Source organism: Gallinula chloropus (genome assembly GCF_964237585.1).
Source record: "Gallinula chloropus genome assembly, chromosome: 2".
In the NCBI taxonomy this organism is placed as follows: domain Eukaryota; kingdom Metazoa; phylum Chordata; class Aves; order Gruiformes; family Rallidae; genus Gallinula; species Gallinula chloropus.
Genome location: NC_140086.1, coordinates 24,096,968 through 24,120,679, shown reverse-complemented (window position 1 = coordinate 24,120,679; position 23,712 = coordinate 24,096,968). Strand labels below are relative to the sequence as shown.

Genomic DNA, 23,712 nt, shown 5'->3' with positions numbered 1-23,712 from the left:
ATCTCAAAAAGTATATAGTGTATAAAACACAGTAGTAATATTTATTTTTTTAAAAATAGTTGATAAACATTGGTAGTGTGTTTGAACAGATAACATTTCAGCAACATCAGCCTAGTAAATTCCAGTAAATAACCATAAATGCTACCAAAGTGCTCTTTTGTTTACCTGCTAGATTGATGTGTCTCTTAATTTCAGTTAATACTTTTTCTTATAAAAGAAATATGCTCAAGCTCACTAGTTAAACTAAGTCTTAGACATCTTTTAAACTGTATAGCTAATCTATTTTTATATGAAAATAGAAACATCTGGTCTTTTGTTTTTGTCAAGCAAAGCAAGATGCAAAATGCAATGTTAATGTCAATATTTTACAACTACTTTATGTAGTGTTGCATACCAGATTGTAAAGCAGCTTTCAAAGCTTTCAGGAGGATGTCTAAAAACAGCAAAGAATTAGCAGAATATGGTTAAAAGCCTAGAATGAATGACAAGAATGTCTACTGCCAAACAGAAATCTCAAGAGGAATTAGCTGATCACTTTTTTCTTGTCTTTTTTTTTTTTTCTTTTGACTACAATGTTTGTGGTAATGGATGAGGTAATCTGGTGTAAGACGCTTTAGTGTTACAACCCTCTAACATACATAAAATATCACTTTATTGTACTTCTGAAAAATATTGAGGTACCATTAAAAAATACAGATTCTGAATAGCTGCCTTTTCATTTTTGTGATACCTGGACTGACAGTGAAGTGCCATCCATTTTGAGCTAAATATTGGTCCAGGTACATGTGTTACTCAATTGCTTTTTTTCTTTTCTTGAAATTCCCTCCCTTTGACAAGTGTTCCAGACTCATTTTCCTTTCAGGTCAGTGGGAGGGTTGTCACTATCTGCACCTGTGGAATAAGGTTATAAATAGGGATCACATGATGTATTTCTGCATCCTTTCTAGTCATCATCTTAGTGCAGTAGTTGACTTTGAAGGGGTCTGTTCCCTTGCTAATGAGCCTCTTGTTCTCATTTTGTGACCAGAGCAATAGCTGCTGATTTGCTGTCTGCAAGGAAGCACCAGTACAGGCTAGTTGGTCATATTAAACTTGAATGTGTGAATGAATCTTTTAGAACAAGTTGAGGACCTGCTGGGTAAATTAGTATCTAGGATTTGGTGGCCTGCATTTAATTATTAGAGAATACAGAAGAATGAATTGATTGTTCTTGAATTATGCAGTTTTGTTCTGGTAGAGTAGCTGCAAACTTGCAAGTAGATCTAGATAATTACTGGTAATCAAAATACCTTTGTGAGACTAAATGGATATAATTTTTGTAAAGATTCTTGTTACCTGCAGAAAGCATCTCAGGAAATAAATTTCAGTTTAAACACAAGTTGTGTGCTAACCTTATTGAAGCAGCTTCTGATGAGGAAGGTTCCTTGACAACAGACTTGATTTGCTTTGTCATTGCGTCTCTTCAGCAGTTTTGTTGAAAAATTAATTATTGTTGACAGAAGTTTAAAATTTGCTTTGCTGATAAAGGAAGTCACACTTACCCTATGCTGGGCACCTCAGCTTGTGAACAAGTCACTTGTTTCGCCTGTGAAAGCTGCAGATTACTGTTGTGACATAGTTATTTTACCAGTATGTGTCTTTGCGGTGCTGAAAGATTACTACAGAAATCTACATACAGAGATCCTTGTGTAGAGTATATATGTATGTGGTGTTTTTAGGCTTTGTTTTTGTGAACCCTTTACATTTATATAATAGAACTGTTCTTAATAGTTCAACTCAGATTTAACTGTAAAGGTAAATATTTACTATGTCTCTAGAATCTGTTATATCCAAATTACATCAGCACGTTAGGTTGTAACCTCCTTTTGGCTAACTATTATACAATGGTATTGAGAAACATACTTTGCCAGCGACTCAAACATTTTGTGTGTTCCACCTGACTTCCTAGCTTTTATTTTGGCCTGCAGTCTCCGTGTAGTTTGCTTTGTATACATATTAGTTTTACTTGCTAAATTTCTAACTTCAATGTTGTAAAAACTAAGGATTCTAAAGACATTATGTTATTACAGTTTCAGTTTCTGCTCAGACTTCTGTTACTGTAAAAGTGTTTGTATTTTATGCACTTCCATTTTCTTCCATCATGTGTCCTTCCTTCTCTTAAAGCCACATAGTGGTACACCATACAACTGTATTCTTAATAACAGAATTAATTACTACACTCCTTACACAATCCAGTAAGATCATTTATAAGCTCCAGTATGAGTTGGGATGTGCGTCTGCTTATTTTATGGGTCCTCTTGAAAATCCTGTGTGCATATAACGGTATCACAATGAATTGATGAAGGTGATGGCAGTTCATGTTGATCCACAAGCAGTGTGGTAGATGAAGGTCTGACTTCTCACCATGAGGATCTTGAGCAAGGAAATTAGTTCTTAATGACATGGCACTTACTGACAAGGTACTACTCTGATGACAGTAGGAGATTTTAGGATTTGCTGGTCACTGAAGAGACTCTTAAAAGTGTATGATGGGGGAATGAGGTGAACCGTCTGTCTTTGTTACTTTTTTCACTAAAACATCTTCACAGGGCATGCCCAGTAGAGTAGTGCTGCTTGTAACCAGAAATCACTGTAGAGCTGTGAGCTTGAGAGTTATGTGATGTGGCTGTCACGCGGTTCAGTGCAGTTGTGCAAGTAAGAGGCAAGTGGGCCCTGCTGGCAGGAAACACGGAGACAGATATCCACAGACTGTGAACATTAGATCATAAATCTAAGAAGTTTTCCAATAAATTGGCACTTGGGTCTTGAGTTTGGCAGCCTATTTTATCGACTAGTCACAGTAAATCAAGAGTAATGTCAATTTAGATTGGATGTGGATTGTGTTTCACATGGGCAGTTGAGGGGCATGCTCGGTTCCTGTGTCAGAAGCAGAAACAGGTTGAAAACACATGAAACTAATTTTGTAGCATTCAGTTGTGACTATTAGTTATGTCAGTAATTGGATGTAACTGCCAGATGAAAATTCAGGGTATCCTTCGAAACAGAAAAGAGGTGAGATGGCATGCCTGAGCAGATGTCATCAGTGTTTGGGACAGGAAAGAGTTCCAGCCATATCAGCATCATGTGCGTCGGAGCTAGCAAGTGTAAAAACCTGTTTGAACTATTGAGACATGCCAGTGATACAAGCAGTGCAAAAGCAGACAGAAACAGTAATTCTCTTGGGTTTTGCAGAGTTGATTGTGTAGAATTACCTCAGATGTGAACAATTAGTCTAGGGAGTATGCTGGATTGCTTCAGCATTGTGTACTTCTCTGCCATGGCCTAGAAAATGCATCAAAGAACATAATACTAAATCAGATTTTTATATATTTATTTTTAAAATTTATTGGTTGCTGTTTTCAGTATGGCTTTGTGAGCAATGAATTTGAAACTTTCAGAAGTTGGTTTTACTCTGCATCTTTGAGGAGTAGGTATGTGAGTATATCATAGTAAATTGTGAACAGTCACATAGGTTGATTTACCTTTTATAATAAAAAATTGTGTTAAACCATGTTATGTTAAACCATGTTATCAATGAAAAATCATTGCCCTGATAAAGCTATAAGTAGGCCATGCTTCTGTATAAGGATGAAGATGCCTAAGGAATTTGTGTGGAATATTTTCTGGTCTAGCGATATTAATGTATCAAGTTTCAACATTTTGGGGCACTTTTCAACTGTGCCCTTCTGGTAGGAGCTGCTGTTTGTTACCAAGAACAATCCTTGAAGAGCAATTCAAGAGAGGGTTTGCATTCTGAGTACATGACTTGCAGCCTGATTAGTGTGACTACAAATTAACTTCAGTTAGAAACCTCTAGTTTAATTTTTTTTTCTTTAAATGTGATCCAGATCTAATGTTACTGTTTCTCAGCAGATGTGGCAGGCAGCATTCAGCAAATCTGGTAAAAGTGCACTTTTAATCAATGTAAATTGGAAACAGTTGTATCTTTTAGTGTTGTCCATGAGGAGGAAATTCAGCGAAGTTGACAGTAAAGGGTGGTCATCTGTAGTATTTCCAGTGTAGTTATTTAGGCTAATTAATTGTCGAGGCTCTTCAGTGAAAGTGTAAATTAAGCCTATTAGCTATCCAGGGAAAGTGGGCGTTTCCAGTGAAAGATGGCATGTGGTAAATAGTTTATCCTGGTTGTTCTAAATGTTGCCATCAGTATTTGCTGACATTTGTACAAGAAACAAGTAAATGATATTTATTTAAATACATGTAGGATTTTAAGGGTTAAAGCAATATTTTGCTGTACTTGAGACTGATAAAGGGTATGAAAAACTTAGTGTTTTACAGCCAAAGTGTTTTAATGCAGTATAAATACTAAAGAAAATTTGACTCCCTAATACATATTCCTTTTGTATTGAACATACTTGGAAAAATTGTTTCTTTTGGTGCTACCGCTATCAGTAGAAAATGTCTGGAAAACTGAGCAGAACTGAAGTCAGACTTGTGTGACGTGAGGCTCTTAAATAGTAAACTGTAAGAATAAAATCTGTTTATCAGAATAGACTTGGAAGTCAGTTGTCTGGTGCAACAGATGTAATAGTAAATGGTAGTAGTAAAGACGTAGTAATGATTACTGATGTAATAAATGGAAAGGATTGTTGTTAAGACACTAATAGAAGAATTGTGTTTCGATTAATCAGAATTTTTATCTGTTATAACATGTAAGCTTTTTAGAACAAAAGCCTACAGAATTTTAAAGTTTTAATTGGTTTTCTTTGATGTTTAACTAGCATTTCCTTTGCTTTAATGATTTGATTCCAAAAAGAGCAATCAAATACACGGAAATCTATTTGGTAAGCATAATTAGAATGTTCCCTTTTTTAGTCCAGAAATATGCAGAATGTCAGAATTAAAAATCTGATTTTTGTATTTTTAATTTTTAAGAGAGGGGAAAATGGAAATGGATTTGTTATAATGCTGTCACTGACTCTCTTGTTCTGAAAGTATGTGCATCTTCTTATACTTTGTTGTTTTGTATGTATCTTGGGTTTGGCTGTGTGGATATATTATAGCAAGAAAATATTGTTCTGATGTGTTTTACTGACTGTCTTCAGTGTAGGTGATAAGTTTGGTCTTGAAGACTCACTAGGGCTTGTGGAGTTTTTAAGTAATGAAACAGATGTAATGAAACTCTGAGTGAATAGACCACAGCTGAACACAAACAAACTATCCATGGAGTCTGCTTCAAATTTTGTATTATTTTTTGAGGAAAGAATGGAGCAAAGTCAACACCAAAGTTGTCACTTTAGATGGTGTATTTAAATTTAATAATAACTGTAGTCTTTGAAGTAAAAGTATTATGTGTTTACTGAGATTTAATGTTTTGCTTCTGATATTCTTTAAAATTCTGTTAAAGTTACTTATTAATGAGGCCATGGTATCATAATTTTATGAGCCTTTATACTCTTTCTGCCATTACGCAGTGTATATGCGTGAATCACTATCAGCACACTTTATCCATTCATGTCCTTGCTGTTGGCGATACCCTTGATCCATCCCTTGCTGTATTACAGGCTTTTCTGGTAATGGGGAAACCAAAACACCCTTCCTCCCTTCCATCGACTTCATTTTGATGCTGTAACTTCCATCTTAAAGGATACTAGAATTAGCTTTTGGAGTACTTTCAGGCGAGGAGGAGTGGAATTATTAGTTTTTATTTACCTTTCTGGATTTAATGGACTTCAGTAACTAATTTAATGGACTTTGGCCTGTGAATACTGGAATATGACTTAATTTCTTTAAATCTTGTGTACTTGTTTGTGGCATCTTCTTTCAGTGTGGTATTTTAGTTCAAATATTTATTTTGTTGCAGCTAATGCAGATGTGCACCTTCTTACCTCTCTGTCCTTTATGGTCTAGTTATAATAAAATTTCCAGAACTTCAAACAAATTATTTCTCTGTTAAAAAATTTTTTGTATCGAAAGATTTTAGATGTTTATGAAACAAAATAAGCAGTATACAAAAGTAGTTTGTAGGAGAAGTTCACAGAAAACCCCAAGTCCTAAAGAACATAACTTTTTGGACAAAGTTACTTATTTAGATCAGTTGCTGTGTTTACTTTAAATTGGGGTTTTGTTTGGCTCTTGAATCTTTAGCAGGGAGTTTGAAACAATGTTAGTTCTCAAGATGTTTGTATTTTTCAGAAAGGAAATGAAGCAAACGTTTTGTCCTTCAGGTGAGTTACAGTCCATTTTTTAACAGCTTTGTACCTGCTACTTATCTTCAAGAGGAAGAGTAATAAGGCAAATTTATCTACATTTAGTAACTTTTTTTGGTTTTGCACAGTTTTCATGGGAGTCCTTAGATGTGACTTAAGGCTAGGTATTCAAAAGTGGTATACGTGAGAAATTTGCAAGGGAGGGCGGGAGAGAGAGATGTGCATATGAGTTAGAAGTATTTTCTTTCTGTTCTCAATGTCAATATTTCATTCAACAACTATCTTCCTCTTAAAATACAATTTCTTTTTCTGGATCCCTACTTTCAGCCTTCAAGAACTTTCAGAGGAAGTTCAGTCATAGAACTTATTCTCTTCACATGTGGTTTGAGTTTCTTCTAGGGTGTCCTTCCTATTTTCCAAGTATTTTACTGAAAATGCTCTAAAGGTGCTGCTTCTCCTTTGTGCTCTCATTTCTTCCTTTCGTGATGCCTGTTCTCCATCCTTGTACCTTAATCCTTAATCTGTTAATCCCATTTCATTGTTTTTTCTTCCTCTTCCCTCTTAGTGTTTGAAACCTGTGAAAGGAAGGTAATTCTGTGGGCCTTTTTGTGTCTTTCTTTATGAAATATCATGTTTGTCTTCTGTCACTTTGTCTTGCTTTTTCTACAAGGGTTGGGAGAATATAAATTATATAGCTTTTTGAGAGACAGAAAAGTTTGTGGGTCTCTCCTTGTGAGTCTTGCCACTTGAAGTAGTTTCTTGATCCCCAGAAAGAAGAGCCATCTCCTGTCTTAGTTAACTCTCAGAAACTACTGTTCCTATCTTGCAAGACCTGCTAATATCCTTTTTTCAGGATATGTCTTCAGATTAGGAGAAAACAAAGCCTCTGTTGACCATATCTACATTCCTGAGAGCTCCTCACATCTGTGCTGTTTGGAGAAGGGTCAAACGTCTGGGATAGCCACTTTTTCCACTGCATAAAATACAGCTCTACACTCAAGTTTTTCCTGCTACAGGATAGGGTCATGTCTGTCAGCTGTGCTGGCTCTGGGAAATGGAAAGGTCCTCACCATAGATAGGGCTTATGAGCCGGGGCTGTTTTCTTGTAAATAAGGTATATGTAACTTCTGAGTATGTTTCATAATTTCCGAAGTGGTGTAAGAAATAGAGGAGAGGAAAGTCACATTGCAAATTTGAGGCAGGAAGATAGTTTGCAATTTGAAATCATGAAGCAAGAATGGAACAGACTAAAAAATAACTGCATGTTTTGAAATACATTTATTGGATCACTAATTTGTGTTTAAGATGCCAAATTTTGCAGCTCAGCTGTGAGTAAGAATGGTGATTTACAAGTAACTTAAAAGCAAACAATGAGTGAAATTTTAAAAGATCACATTGGATAGAAATCTGCTTAAAATTCTTACTTGTGCTCGGAGTAATTTAACCAAATTTTATCTTTCAAAATCATATCCTTTATCTTCCAAAATATCTCATATATGACTGTAGTGTTAGTGGCTAAATTGACTGTAAATTTCCCTTCAGATTGAAGGGAATTCTGAGCGCTTCTGACAGCACTAAAGGATGATGGCAATAGTTGCTGTTCTCAGGGCTGCCACACTTGCTCTGCTGGTAAGACCAGGTTAAGCATGGATGTCCTTGCCAAATGGCAGCAACCTTTGTGTCCTATTCCTGTTTTGTGGCATCATGTTAAGCAGATGACTGTTTCTGAGCCCTCCTGGCTCCCTGTTTTACCTGCTAATGGCAACCAAATGGCTCTGTGTGGCAGATTTAGAGGATTGATTTAATGGCTGTTGCTGCTGCTTCTGGGAGTGTGTGAAGGGGGAAGGAGGAGAGGAAATGGGAGAGGGAGGGGGAGAGATTGCTTCTCTGGACAGTAAAGCAGGCTGCTCTGTGGAAAGGCAGTTCCCTAAATCCTGTTCCACCCCCGTGGCTGCTGAGATTGGATTACACCGTGGTATACAAAGCAGTGACACTGGATTTACGAAAACCTGCAAAAATAAAAGAAGTAACACTTTGCTTTATTAAATTCAGATCTTTGCTGTTTGGAGGTTTGTGGACCCCAGTAACATAGCAACATTTAACTGATACTTCTGGTGCTTTTGGCGGTCTTGATCATACACAGTTGTTCAGTTACAGCATCTCCAAATTCTAGCTGTTTTTTTTTTTTTCCTCTTTAACCAGGAGGTAAATGATTGTGTTTAATGCTATGAGGATAATGATTGCATTTCTTCTGGCCTTGCTGCATTTCCAAATTGGAGCTAGTTCTCCTGAAAATATACAAGGCAAAACTCTTAAGAGATTTAAAAGTGCTTCTTCTATGATTCTCTCTGTATTACCTTCATCAAGGCAGTAGTTTACTATAGAAAGTTTTTTGCTTCCAGGAATTCTCTCCTGGTGGTGGGTTTTGGGGTTTTTTTTTGTTGTTTTGTTTTTTTTTTTTCCTTGTTTTGTTGGGTTGTTTAATCAGCTTACTGTGAGCACTGATTTTTCTCATGGTCCTTGTATTTGGATCTTGCTGGACATAATGCAGCTAAATATCATATCCTTTCTCCTGTTCCTGCTAAATGTCCACAATCAATGACAGTGAGATTCCTAGATTCCCTTACAAAAAATTACAAACCTCATAGAAGTAAAGAAAGAATAGATGTTGAAAGTATAATCAAGAAGTTAGCATGAATTACATTCAACGAAGAAGGCTTCTTATCTTCCTGTTTTCTGATTTCCCCCCTACATAGACTTTGTGGAGTTCTGAAGATGCGGTTCTTCAAAGAACTCCATGCACAAGCTTCAGTTGGTAAAGCTTAACCATATAAAGGACATAAAGATGACTGAGGGCGCTTGTGCAATCTCCTCAGAACAGAGAAATTGGAATGTTTTTCTTCTAGATTGCTCATGTCACTAATGATTCTTTCTGGGCAAAAGTATTAACTAGTGATTAGAAGAGGAATTTTTGACAAGGAAGAAATAGCAATTAGTGGCTGACCTCCACTTTCAGTTAAGTGGGAGTTCAGATCCCTAGCATCTGTCCCATTGATGAGCTCTCCCAAAGCCAATAAGCTGAATTGTATCTAAACATCCTAAATAAGTTTCTGTAATGCAGCTGCTGGATGAACATGTACCTGCATTACAGTTTCAGCAACCACCTTAGCTTGTCATGTGTCCAAAAATAAGACTGAAACTCCAACCCCTTGTTGGGTTATCCCTTGTTGGTATCATTGAATTTTTAGTTCAAATCTGTTGCATTTTGGTGCACATAGGTAATGGTTTAACTGGAAGTGGAGACAGGCTGCTTCCTTGCCTTCTTTCTTAACGTCTAATCCAGTGGGTAGAAAGACTCATCTGAGGCTTAGTGTGTCTGGCTTCAAGCTGAGGGAAATTAAGACTTTCCTACCCTCACATTCCATGTCTTTGTTTTTCCTTGCAGTTTTCAACATTTTCTCATGGTGTCTTACAGCAGATAAAGTTACAATACCCATCCCACTGAGGTCACAGCTTCTCACTTCCTTGATGATCATAAATTTTAATCTCTTCTTCATAATTAATAATGTCCAGATGTAGCAAAACAAATGAAATGATTTTAGAAATAATCCAAGTTTAGTGCTTCTAACGTGTATGCCCAGGATATTGCTTCAAAGGGACTTTTTTTCCTGCAAGGTTACTTTCTTTTAGATACTGCTTTGATTGTAATAATTATTTTTGTTCTTGTGATAATACATTTATTTTTGCTTTGCTGAATAAAGCTAATTTTTATTGTTTCATTAAAACACACACCATGCTGGGCATTGATCCTGGATATTATCTGCTCATTTCCTAAGACATATTGAGGCTTGTACTTTGCCTGTTTTAGTTTTGTTTTCGCAGTTGTTTCAAGGAAATCAGTGTTTTTACTGAAGCTTGCATAGGAATTAATCCTTTGCAAACATTTTCATCACGTAAAATTTTGGTGCCAGAACTTATGTTAAGAATTACTTCTGTATACAGCTTACAAAATGACTGTGGTGGTCTCTACTACTCCCATAGCTAAAATTTTGAGAAATAAGTTATTTCTTTAAAAAAAAGCAAGTTGGGGAATCTTCCATTTCATTGTTTTCTCCCTTGTACTATTTTGTGCAGGTAGTGATGTTTCCTACCAATAAGAGGCAGAAGCAATTGCTGAAAATTCTCCTGTGTAAGGGGTGATATAAGATGTCAGGCGGACTTTAGTGAAACCTGTAGAAGAGCCGAAGAGGTTTTGAAGACACCGATTTGAAGATTTTTTTGGAATGAAGTGTTACAAAATGGGTTTAATTATTATTTTGTTATAATAAACAACCTGGTCCTTAAGCACAAATAACTATATATTGCTGTCTGTAGGCTAAAAATTGTGTTAGTGTACACAGACATCTGATATGACTGGGTTTTATCGTAATGACTTCAGTCTTGGATTAAAAAAAAAATATTCCAAGACTCTGGTGGTTAACCTCCTTTCCTTTTCTTCTTTTCCCTGTGCGCTGCCTTGAGGGTTTTATGTCATTAAATAGCTAGACCCAGTAATAGTTACTTAAATATTAGTCAGGGGAATTGAAATTCTGATTTTCTTGAAGCTGATATGAAAGAGCAGTATAAGTGGAAATATGGATTTGTTGTAGGTACACAGATATGAAGTGTTTTTTCTTGTCAAATACAAACCCAATATACATTTTCTGTTGGCTGAAGAGGAAAGGTGTGCACATGCTGACTGAAATTATTTTGGCGTCTCAGTTACAATCAGGTTCTTCTAAGGCCCAGTTACTGGGTTCTAGTAGCAGGTTACTGGTTTTGTTATTTTGGAAAAAATGAACTAATCGTATTTTACTGTACAGGATATGAGTAATAACAAAAATTAAATTTTTGGAAACATTTTGCAGGTTCCAGCTTTGCAGTTGGGGACTCTATATAAACCTCTGGAGCCAGCTGTTCACCACTATATTCTTTCAGTCACTCTGAGGTGTTGATTTTAAAAGAATGAGTTGCTGTTCCTGAAGTCTACAGACTGAAAATATTTCATAGCAGGCCTGTGAACTTACATGGATTGGTTATATTGGTGCCTGTGCATGGTGTGCAATAAGGACCAATTCATGTTTTCATTCAAAAACATTGAAGAAAACTATTTTCTTTAATGGTACGCCAGATTTATCCAAATATTTCAGCAAGTCAGTATTACAGTTTGTCAGCAAACTGGGTACAACCAAAGTGTATTTAAACATCATTTAATTAGGACAGATTCATTTTCACTAAATGCCACTACACAGCAAGACTTGCTTGTTCATATTTCCTTAAATTTATTCTGGAATTTGTCCAAGCTCAGCTTTAATGAGTAGCCTATCCTGCTAGTTACATTAGGATTTATTTTTCCCTAGAGAAGAGAGGTTGAATTGGTAGCTTTTTAACCTGCTCAGTTAAATGAACATATGTTCAGAACTGCATCTTAACTCTTGAGTGTAAAGATTTGAGAAATAATTATTTCTATTGTTATTAGAGTTTTAAAATGCAATTTAAATAGTGGTTTTAGACTCCAACTACATGCCATAACTGGTTTAATATGGTGATGAGTTTTGATATGAAGTCATATTCAGTTGCTTAATACGAATTTAATAATGCAGTTCAGAAACAGGGATCTGACTTGGTTTACTGAAAAAATTATGCGTCCTTGTATTTTCACTTATTGCTTGACTATATCTCTTGGGTCATAAAGCGTGGTTAAATATAGCTCAATACCTTATTAATGATGGATTTTCTGTATTAACAGGTGCAGTTTGGTAGCAGACTTGCATTTTAAGTTCTTTTAAATGCATTATTTCTATTTCAAAACTATTATAATAAATCCTGAATTATAAATGCACTTTCATCACTAGCCAGGTCTAGTTAAAATTTCCTTTAAGCAACATTTGCTGCACACATGGTACAACACTCCCTCCCGCCTTGATTTCTTGATTTTTCTTTTTCTATTAAAATGATTTATTTTCTTCAACATCCCATTCCTCAGGATTTTATCTGAAAAGGACCAATAGGCCAATCCTATGGGCTTGTTAAAGTACAATAAGGGCAGAATTTGTGTATTGTTAAAAAAAAGTCATACACAGTTATTATCCAAAAGGGACTATTTTACGTGCAACATTTAAGTTTTAAACTTAGCCTAGCTCACTACAGTAGCTGTAATACGTATTAAATGAATAGTCAAACTTTCAAAGCAAAATCTTTTCCACTGTCATACTGTATGCTGTGATTGCAGCATCCTTCTCCCTAAGTCCATGAATTTTTTAATACAAATTTTAGATGGAATTATTGTGGAACCATGTACAGCTTGTATTTTGCTGAAAAAGATTTTCTTCCTTTTACCACCTTGCTTGCTTGCTTCATTCTGTCTGTCCATCTATCAATTTTACATCAGGGAACCCATCTTTTGAAATATTCAGAAACTTTTTTTCTGAAATCTTTAGTTTTGACCCTCCAAAACAATATTCAGAAATGAGAGAGAAAAGTGCAATATGTAAAGTTATCTGAAAAGATAGAGAAAAGAACAGAAAGGTAAAGAACAAAGGAAAAAAGTTATGTTGCACTTCTGCAGTGAGATAAATAATAAAATATACTAATACATGGCTTAAAAAAAGAAAACTAGGAAACATACTGATTCATACCACCATTTCCTTTCCATGTAATGCCTGCAAAAGCTTTGCTAATGTGCATGTCTAGTTTTCCAACTGATTCTTCATACAAGTAAATGGTTTGTGCTGATTAATCATTTATTGTGTGCATTTTCTTAAGTATAAAATCACCTTATATGCTTCTTTATTTATATATACCTTCTCTGTTAAGATCGATCAATTACAGAGATCAGACTTACAGCTTAAGACATTCTAGGGAAGCAAGTTCTCATTCTTTGGCCAGCATTAGAAATGGCCATGGTGCTGCTGTCTCCACCTGTGATTTTAATGGAACTTGGAGCTTTTCTGCTAGTGACTGGTTGTATGTGCACTTACACAGGGTGATGTGCATGTATCTGAGGAGCTGAAATGGGAGATGTATTTCATCCCATTGTGTCCACAAGACAGTGATTGTCATGTCGCGTGTTCTCATGTGTGTTCTGTGGTAAAAATTGCCAGAATATGTTACAGGATGTTAGTTCCTTTTGGCTGTCTATTGGAGTGTTTTTAGTTAGTGTTTTTATAAATCAGGCAGTGCCTTTCCCTATTTGCCTGACAAATACTGGTTTGATTTTCATCTTTTGTTTTGTCTCTCTCCTTAAAGTAGTTCTAGTTTTCTAACTAGCTGACTTTATGAAGTGTAGACAAAAAAAAAATAATTAAAAAAAAGGGCTTTCTTGTATCAACAGACTTCAAATGTGTTTGGATGCATTCTTTTCTCAGATGGCCACAATGTGGTATTTGTACTTTTTCGGAGAAGAACACATTCAGGAAAGGTGTGTGGTGTGTTTGAGGTTCAAACTGAGAGACAGGAAAAGCGTCAGGAGTTTTGTACACATATTTCTTAACCCTTTGCTGATCTACTGTGCTGCAGTCAATAGAGTAGTGAACTCAAGTGGCAAGGCCAGCAATTGTCTACTCATGGACTCTAGAAAGATCTTTATGTGACTGTCAGCAGAAAAGGCAGGTAGGAGATACTGAGTTCCCCAAAGCAGAGTAAATGTATTTTTTTTTCTTGTTCTAACTCACTGTTTGGTGTCAGTAACTGCTACTAGAAAAAAACCCCACAAGTAAACAGGGTTTATACAAGATCTCTTCTGAAAAGGCCTCTAATGAGTTTTGGGTTTCATAGCAACAGAGACTGTACCAATCCAAAATATGGTAGTTCTAAACTTCAAAGACCAATAGCTTCATTCAAACAGTAGATTTTTTTTTTCCCTTCTGAAGGAAATTTCAGACACAAGGCTGAGTGTGCTCATACAATCATGAAATTTTTTGCTTTCATCCGTGTTTTCTTTGCAAATGGCATTTGAAGGTGGCAGCACAGTTGTGTCATTAGCTTCAAATGAGTTGGAACTCAGGGTGGGCTTATTGCAGGTTTCTTCCACATTCTTCTCAACGTTTTGAGACAGATAATCCTGAATCCAATCTGTATGATGTTGAAAAAACTTGTTACTGATTACTGTTACAGAGGGCTACAACATCTGGTTTTGTTTGTTCTTTCTCCTCCACCTGTAGCTACATCAATTTTCTTCATGAGTATCTTCTTTCACAGGAATCAGTTTTTCTTTTAGTCCCTATTCTTAGTGAGAAGCAATGGAATTGGCGTTTGTTGGATGGGCTTTATGTATGAAATTGTAGATGTCTACACCACATATCAAAGCCCAGATAATTATGCTAATCTCCCTTTATAGGCAGCAGGCGGAGATAGTGACTTGCAGAAAGGAGCTCATTAATCCTCATACCTTGACTAATTGGATCTCTGTTGCATATATGTGTTGCTTCCTTCCTTTTATGTTAAAAGGGTCTATATAGCTGTCTTAGATATAGTTAATTAATGAAATTAATTCCTCTTGTTACAGAGGAAATTATTTTCAGTTGGCTGTTTTCTGGTATTGACAAGGAATTGAGGGAGGAGATCTGTGGCTTAAGGTGACCGTTTGTATGTGCAAGTCCAAATTCAAAGTGGTGACGATACCTTTGGCTGTACCACTGCGTCAACATCATAGTTAATAGATGTCTTCTGATGTTCTGAATGGTTCTTTCCAAACTGTTACATATGTCACACAGGCCTTATCTGCAGTATATGGGCCAAAAGTGTTAGCAGCAGAACATTTTGCTATTCTGGTTCTTCATCTAGATAATAATGATTATGGGTCCAAGAAGTTATGTGCTTTTTTTCTTCACAGTTTTCTTGGTGAAGGGCCACGTTACACATTTCTGCATCTGATTGGGAAGGGAGTCTACTTGTTATTGCCAGAATTTTGTGTTGGTTCATGCTGCTACAGATTTTTGAGCCTGAGCAACAGGAATGGCCTGTTTCTGAATTCATGGAGCCTCCTGTAGAGTCTCTACTGCTAGTATGATCTCACGTATGTTAAGTCATATGGCTGCAAGTATTTTCTTGTAGAGCCAGATAGGAGATGCAGTGTAGAGTGACTGCATGTGACAGTTTCTTGGAAGGTTTTTATTTTGCTGATCCAAAGAGCCATTCAGTGTCTCCAAGGGAATGTCCCTACATGTTCAGTTCCCTGAAATATTTTGTTAAATGATGGGGCTTTTTTTCCTGGGCTAAAGGATTCTGTGAGCAGCTTCAGCAGCTTTCCCTCATTTGAGGCTCTGATTCCCAAGGAAGCATTAACACAACATTGTTAATTGTCATGTGGCTTTAGGCTAGTCCCTAAAATCCCCTAATGGAGGAGATTCTCTAGAATGAGGATGAGCTAATCTGTGCATCAGTGATGATATTTTGGGGATACTTGAGAAGATAATGTTAAACTACACTGAAAGTACCTTTCAGTGATGGGACAGGAGGTAATTAGGGCAAGAATAGTAACGTTAGAAATATGTTGCAGGAAAAGGCTTCAAGATGAGAATATTAAAGAACCTCTGTAGCTTTTATTGAATGTAGCAAATCAATCTGTTGCTTTATTTCAGGTAATAGTGTGTATATTAGGAAAAAGAAAAGGTAGTTTACTGATTTCACTGTAGTTGCGGGGAGAGCCTTTGTGCTGACAGTGGACTCTTGTCACAGAAGAATTTATTTGCAAGCAGAATGTTCTGTACTTTGCACTAACCCTCCCAATGTCAGTCCCTACCTGTTCCACCTCCCCAATTAGAAGGTAAAAGGCACTGAAAAGTATTAGAATCACTGAATGAGCTCCATGTCAGCCAAATACAGAATATGAGGAGAAATATGGAATGTGGAGCTTTGTTTGGCTTTTTGTAATGTGTATTTTCTTAGATAACTGAACATACCTCATTTAGCGACTAACTATAAGCTATAATTTTGGTGGGGTTTTTTTTAGAAAAATCAATTTGGGAACAGATTTCTTCTGTGTTTTTAGTAACTGCACAATTCTATTAGTAGCTTTTATTTTGGTGGAAGCACTTGGAATTGCTTTTATTAAATACTTTAAACCTAAGAGATAATTAGATGAAAATGTGTGATTTTTCCCGCTCATGATTTAAAGGCAACATAAATATAAGCCATGTAAAAGAAGTCCTATTTAGGGTGAATTTCAGTATAAGTAGAATCAGCTCTTAAAAGAAGAAATTTATCAGGCACACAGTTCCAACCTTATAAACTAACTGCTTATAGTCTGGTATTCTGTGACTGAGTTTTTCAAATGGATGTTTTTATGCACCAAAGTAATGTTTTTCCTTTTTTTTTTTTTTCCTTCAATATTTTCAACAGGACCAAGCGAGCTCATGTCCCACTAACAGAATGCATATTTGAGCTTCCTAATTTGACAGTTCAAGCAACTAGAGCTCAAACCCTTCTGCTTCAAACTATTTACCAGAGCTGGTGTCATCCTGTTGGGAATGTCAGTTCAGTGGTGGTAAATGAAGCTATACTGAATGAGGTTTTCCAAACTTCAGGTAAGTATAAGATGGTTTTGGTAAAGTATTTGTTATGGTGCAGAGCACTACAAGTGAATGTGCATACAATTATATCCTTTAAATCCCAGTTTTACTTGTAGTAGTTAACAGACAGAATGTTTTTTGTGTGTATATGGGTATTTATAGCTTATGTTTAAGATCCAGGATGTAAGCTAAGCCACCAAGCTTCACTCCTTGGCACCAGTTTCTGGATGCATTTAATTTTCCCATACAGGATAATTTTTCCATGCTTCCCTCATCTGAAATGTCCACCCTTGCTGCCCTGTATGGTGCTGAGTTATAACTCAGTCATGCAGAGGTGAAGCTGTTGGAGGAAATAAAAATACTGGATTATTAAGGGCTTTATTAATCAGCAGCATACACTGCATTTCTTAAAGGCCTGCAGATGTTTCTCATCCAGTTGTATAAATAAATGTTACGTAACTGTTGTGAAATCACTAAAGATATGCAAGTGTCAGTGATGATGAACTAAATAAGAAAACTCGCTGTCATCCTTTTGCAAACACCCGTGGATTTTGGGAGTAAGTTGAGGATTTTGTACAAAGGAGACCACAGTCTTCATGTGCATAAAGGTCATTCAGAAGATGATAATATATTTTTTCGTTATCTTTCTATGCAGGCTAGAATAGTTTAGACCAAATATTGTTTAGATCTACTATGGGTTATATGTCATGAATAAAGACATAGCAAGAATAAGCGAGGTCTTTTGGAATCTCCATAATCGCCAGTTTTGGAGAATGGTGACCAGAATGATTCAGTTGTAGTAAATAATGTCCTGAAGCAGAATGATAGATTAGATTACCCATGAAAGTCCTTCTCACTCCTATTTTTTCAGTCCTCCTTTTTCAGTCCTCTTATTTTTTGAAGTTAAACCTGTGTTGACCTGATGGTATGGAAGAACTGTTGTGTTTTCAGGTGTGTCACCCTTGGAATAAATGCTTTAAGTGCTTATCTTTTCCCTCTTTCCCAAAAGTCACCGATTCACTTAATTCCTTGATCCTATGTGGGTCACCTAAGGTGAGATTGTGAGGTTTAATTTTCATATACTGGTGCTTCAGAAGCTAGCATGTTTACAGTCCACACCTCAGACAAATGTGTAAATACAGTCATTTGATTATTTCAAGTGCACAGCTCCAAACTGTTTCATTATGTAACAAGTTTCAGTCCTTCAGTTCAATGAACTGTGATACAACTGTGCTAACAATATATCTGCAGAATAGAAATCTGGAGCACACATTTTAAATACTTACAGTAGAGTAGATGAGCGGCATGGTACACTTGTTTTGATCTTCTCTTGTTCGTGGCTTAACGCTTGACCTGGTAAATTTTATACTTCATTTGTATTTGCATTAGCAAGACAAAGGCAGCTTTGAGTTCAAGGCTATGAAATGACTGCTTTCTACCTTTTTGTCCTAATTCTTGGCTTGGTTGATTCTATAAGTCTATTACCTTTTGTTGGAAAGCTTTTGTGTAAATTTTGGTACCATGCTATGTTGAAAATCATCCTTGTACTTAGTGTCACCTTACACACACACTTTAACAGTAACGTGTATTTGTGTAAGATTCTAAAAAACCCACCTGACTGTAATTGCACAGGAATGTTGAAATTTCAGGGGTTTTGTTATTTTGTGGTGGTTTTTTTTTAAGTGAAGGAACTGTAAGGATAATGTAGTCAATACAGAACTTTTCAGTGAACAAAGCACATCTGTTAATCACTGCTATTTTACTAATAGCATATAGCTTCTCCAACATGAAACAGCAGCTTTGGAGTTCTTCATTTGGGTTCCTTCCTGCCATTGCATGTCCCAGTACTCCTCTGGGCTTGTGCAGATCTGCCTTTGTTGGGCTTGATGGCTCCTGTAGTGGGCCTGGGAGTAGCCCAACATGGTATTATTTGGGTTCCTCCTCCTGCCATTGTGTCTCTGAGAATCTTTGTGGGTGTACAGATGAGTTTTCATTGCATAACCTAACAACTCAGACATAAGTCTTTTGTCAGTGGTATTGTGTTTTTCCATCTGATCAAAGCTCTTTTCTAGCTATGCACATAAGTAGGACAAAAGTACTTGTGGTTGACCTTGGCTGGAGGCCAGGCACCAGCCAAACCTGCCCTGTCACTGTCCATGGACAAGGGAGAGAAAACACAAAAGACTTTTGGGTCAAGGCAAGGACAGGGAGAGATCATTCACCAGTTAACAGCATGGGCAAAACAGACTTCAGAAAATTAATTTAATTTATTACAAATCAAATGGGAGTGAGAAATAAAACCAAATCTTAAAAGCGTCCTTCCCACCCCCAAATGCTCCCATGCTCTTGGGTTCAACTTCACTTCTGATTTCTCTACCTTCCCCACTAGCAGCACAGGGGAACAAGGAATGGGGGTTGTGGTCAGTTGATCACACATTGTCTCAGCCACTGTTTCCTCAGAGGGGGACACCTCACGCTCTTCCTCTGCTCCAGCGTGGGTCCCTCCCACAAGAAGATAGTACTCCAAAAATTTCTCCATTGTGACTCCTTCCCACAGGCTGCAGTTCCACACAAACTGATTTAGTGTGAGTCCCATCCACAGGGTACAGACTTTCAGGACCAGACTGCCCCAGGACAGTCCCCTATGGGGTCACAAGTCCTGACAGCAAGCCTGCTCTGCCATGGGCTCTTCTCTCCATGGGCTGCAGGTCCTACCGGAAGCCTGCTTTCATGTGGTCTTCCTGTGGGGTCACAGCTTCCTTCAGGGGCTTCCACCTACTCTGGTGTTGGTTCCTTCATGGGCCACAGGTAGAGTCTCTACTCCACCATCAATCTCCATGGGCTGCAGGAGGAAATCCTACTTCACCATGGTCTTTTCTATGGGCTGCAGGGAAATCTCTGCTCTGGTGCCTGATGCACCTCCTCCCCCTCTTTGTGCACTGACTTTGCTTCTTGCAGACATGTTCCTCTCATCTTCTCACTCCCCTCTCTGGCTGCAATAGGTGCTGGTGGTTTTCTTTTTCCTTCTTAACTATACTATATGTCGAAGGCTCTACTGCTGTTCCTGGTGGACTCAGCCTTGGCCAGCAGTGGGTCTGTCTTGAAGCCAGCTGGCATTGGCTCTGTTAGATACGGGGGAAGCTTCTAGCAGCTTCTCACAGAAGTCACCCCAGTAGTCCTGACTACAAAAGCTTGCTGTGCAAACCCAATACAGCATCAAGAAAATAGTTTTCCATCCTTGGGTACTGTGTATTCAGTGCTCCGAATAGGGATACAGCTTGATACATCCTCACTAGATAGAGGAGAGGGGTGAATTGTTGTGGGTTGTGTTGTGATTTAATTGTTTCTTTCATAAGTTTTGTACAAATAATATAAGTATAAACATGTTTGCTTTATTTTCCTATAGCTCTTTCCTGTTCCTTGTTTTTTTTCTGATTTAGTTTCTATGACATTGTAGTAAAAATAGTTAAAAATCTTCTTACCTTCACTCTACTGTATTTCTGATCTTTCTTGAAATTCATCATTTTCATTCTGCTGTTAGAAAAGTCATAAACTTTGTGCTTGATGAATACCATTGTCCAAATTATCTTTTACCTTTACATTTTCAAACTTCCAAAAGCCTTCCTTCTGACAAATTAGAAATATGGCAGGACAAACAGCTATGTCTCTGTCTAGATTCTTATCCCTTCATGAAAATTTAAGAAGCCCTGCCCAGACGTGATATTATTCTCAGAAAAAGAAAGGGTTTGTGTAGTTGGTCACACTGTTTTTAATAGTCTGCTGTTATCCCAAGATTTCCAGCAAAAATCTGTCTGCCTACAGTCTGGATGAAAGGACTTTACACATCCATCTTACACAGCACCACACCATACTTTCGTCCTTTGTGAACAAACTCTGTCCTCCTATGGAAAGGTTATAGTTACGTGTTTCCCTTCCAGATCTGTTCTGCCAATTTTGAAAATATACTGAGAGCTCACGTTTTTCTTCTGTAGTTTACTGATTGCACATAGATAGGCTTAAATGTGCAACTTCTTTACATAGCCTTAATCTTTCTCAACAGTCTGTATGTGTATTAGCTCTTTTCCTGTGGTGATTGAAGAGAATTACTGCGCTGAAACAGTTGTTGCTTGAGCTCCTTATGGCTTTATTGAGGCTTTGTGCCAGGTGCCTTTCTCAAGTGACGTGCCTCTGCAATGGACTGATTAACTATTGCTTGAACTCAAAAGTGATACCACAAGCTTTTGTATTCTCTCAGCATAGATCTTTTTGGGAAGGAATTATGGTCTGTAGTTGTGTGCTTCTTCCAACGCAGCCCTGTGCTTACAGTATGGGCTAAGACATGCTGTAGGGAAAGAAGAAAAAACTACTTAGCAGGGAAAACAAATGGAAAGGAAGGAAAAAGGGAGAAAGAGGTTCAGCTAATAAAAAGAGAAGAGATGAAAGGGAAGGTAAAGCAAGGAGAAGCAGGGAGAAGCTAGAAAAGTAGATGATGTTGAGCAAGCCAAAATTTAGTAGGAAGACAAGTATGGATATGTGAGTTGCAGGAGGAGGAGAGAACATCAGAGAAGACGATATAACTCTTGGTCCTTTGACATGCTGTGAAGAGTCTCAGGAGGTATGAAGGCCTCTTGGGGAGCCTCTCTGCCAGATAACTGCTGAAAGAATTTCTCTGGATATAGTTTAAAACAGGAGCTCTCCACTATTTCCACAAACATAGGAACAAAATTTATCTCAAGTTCTGTCTTATGGCTTCAACTAGAGAAGAAACCCTTTTCTGCTCCGACTTCCTTCAAAACTAATTTAGGTTGAAGGGTAGTGTATGGATTCAGAACAAACTCTCAAGCTCTTTCTTGTACAAAATCGTATCGGGAATAGTGATGTAATAACAGAAAGGTAAATTGCTTAAAAATTAACACTCTTAGGTCTCCCATTTACCTTCCTTCCCCTCCTCTCTAGAAACCATTTTTCTCCTAGGAGAAAAACACTTTCCTTGAGAATTTAATAGGGGTTTTTCTGTTACTGGACTTGCTGTCTTCATTGGATAGACTAACAGTTTCTCTTTTGCTTGACCTGTCCAAAGTCAAGATGTCTGAAAAACAGAGGTTTTGAAGTCTCAAAAGCAAGTTGCCTGTTTGGTTTCTGAACAGAATTGAAGAATGAAGTGACTGTACTGCTTAAAATTTGTATTTGTCATACATATTAGTAAGGTCTGTTGTCTTAAAACTACCCATGAAAAGGTGTTTATTGTGCTGTGACTCGCTGATTATGCTCAGAACTTGGGAAGGACAGGTGAAACGAACATTTCAAGAAGTATATATGGGGTTTACACTAGATATTTATCATAAATATATTTAAATATTGTGCCTGCCATAGCTTGAAACTATTTAATTCTGTTAAGAGCAGATTTTTCATTATAACCAATTAGGAATTTTAGGATACAGGTAGTGGCTTAATGGGATTTTTGGAAGCACCTAACTCCCCTCATTGCAGTGACACATTAGCTTTTCAGTAATCTATAGTTTTAAATGACTGCTTTATAAAGGTTCTCTTCAAATGTCAGTTGGTAATTTTAGGGTTCAGGGAAGTGGAGAAAAATAAACAATTACAGATAAATATAAACAATTGAACTTATTACTTGAATTAATAGGCTTTACCAGTAAAAAAATAGAAGAAAAAATCTTACTGCCTTTAAAAGAGTAGATGGGAATATCAAGTGACAAAATGGAAAAAAAAGAAATGGATAAATAAAGCACCTGCAAATGACTATGTGCTCTTTTTCATGTGTCAAGAAAAAGGCATTACAAACTTTTTAATAAGGGATAGCATCTAAAATAGAAAAAAAACCAAAAGCAGTCTTCAACCCACACATAGTTGTTTGGAAATTTATATTTGTAGTTTGGTTTTATTTCATGATCCTTTTGCTATGCAGGCACATCGGTATGATACATGTTCAGTAATGTGTTAGTTCTTATGCTTCCATGTGCTTGTGAAGCAACCTGTTTTTGTATTTCATTCACTGTAAATGTGGAAAGAAACATGAATGTGAAATTCAACATGCTTTCTATCGTTTTGTAAGTAGATGTATTGATGTTAATAGAATTCTTCTACAATTACTTTTATACCTTTTTTAAACAAAAATAAGTGTGCAAAATACCAACATTTTAAAAGAATCATGTCAGTTAAGATCTTTCAAAGGTTGAGCATAATTTATTCTATGGAGCAATTTTACTGTGTATTTTCTCATTATTTGTTAGTAGGTACCTGAAGTACTCAGTTTCTAACCATTTCAGCCTGCCAAGAAAACATATACACAGTCACACATGGCTTTAGTTTACTCTGGAAAACTGGAACTTGCTACCACTTTTTCCTTGTCCTATTCAGGTAGTTCATTATTTTGTTGACAGTTCTGTTCCATTAATCTGGTATTTTTGGGAAAATTGCTTGCAGACCTTACATTTCTCTATTGAAGGTGATCAAATAGGCATTTGAATCCCTCATGTAAATGATGTCTTAAAGTTAAAATAAAATCTACTTTCCAGAAAGTAACTGTAAAACTATTTTATGCAAGATTTCATGTGGGATACCTTAATGGTTGAATAATAAATTTTACCTCATAAAAATGAAATTCAATAATACAGTAGCTTTCTCAGCGCAGTAGCATCTGGTTGAATCTCATGAGAGCCAATATTTTCCAACTCATTAGGATCATGTCGTTCTGTATGTCGTCAACTTTGACTTAGCCAAGCTACCTTTACTTACATAACCGCCAAACTATTAAATAGGTCTCTTGTGGAGTGAAGTCAAATATTCCTCTTATTTTGCTTTTGCCTTGGAAGAAGAGAAGAAAATGTACATACTGTAACATTTAAACATCTGGTCTAAACCACATCAGGGTAACACTGAGGAAAGTAACAGGATTCAGTATTCTTCCCAGGTGTACATATAAAAAAGGGTCG

At 36.8% G+C, this 23,712-nt stretch overlaps 1 protein-coding gene across 1 annotated transcript in view; it reads left to right on the top strand.

The window, feature by feature from the left end:
* VPS13B (vacuolar protein sorting 13 homolog B) overlaps positions 1 to 23,712 on the top strand; it is a gene marked incomplete at both ends in the record, with an annotated part of 442,808 nt that overhangs the window by 78,569 nt on the left and 340,527 nt on the right. The window contains one exon of the mRNA XM_084260382.1: positions 16,587 to 16,771. Coding sequence (XP_084116508.1) covers positions 16,587 to 16,771 — 185 coding nt within the window. The remainder of the gene's footprint in view (positions 1 to 16,586; positions 16,772 to 23,712) is intronic.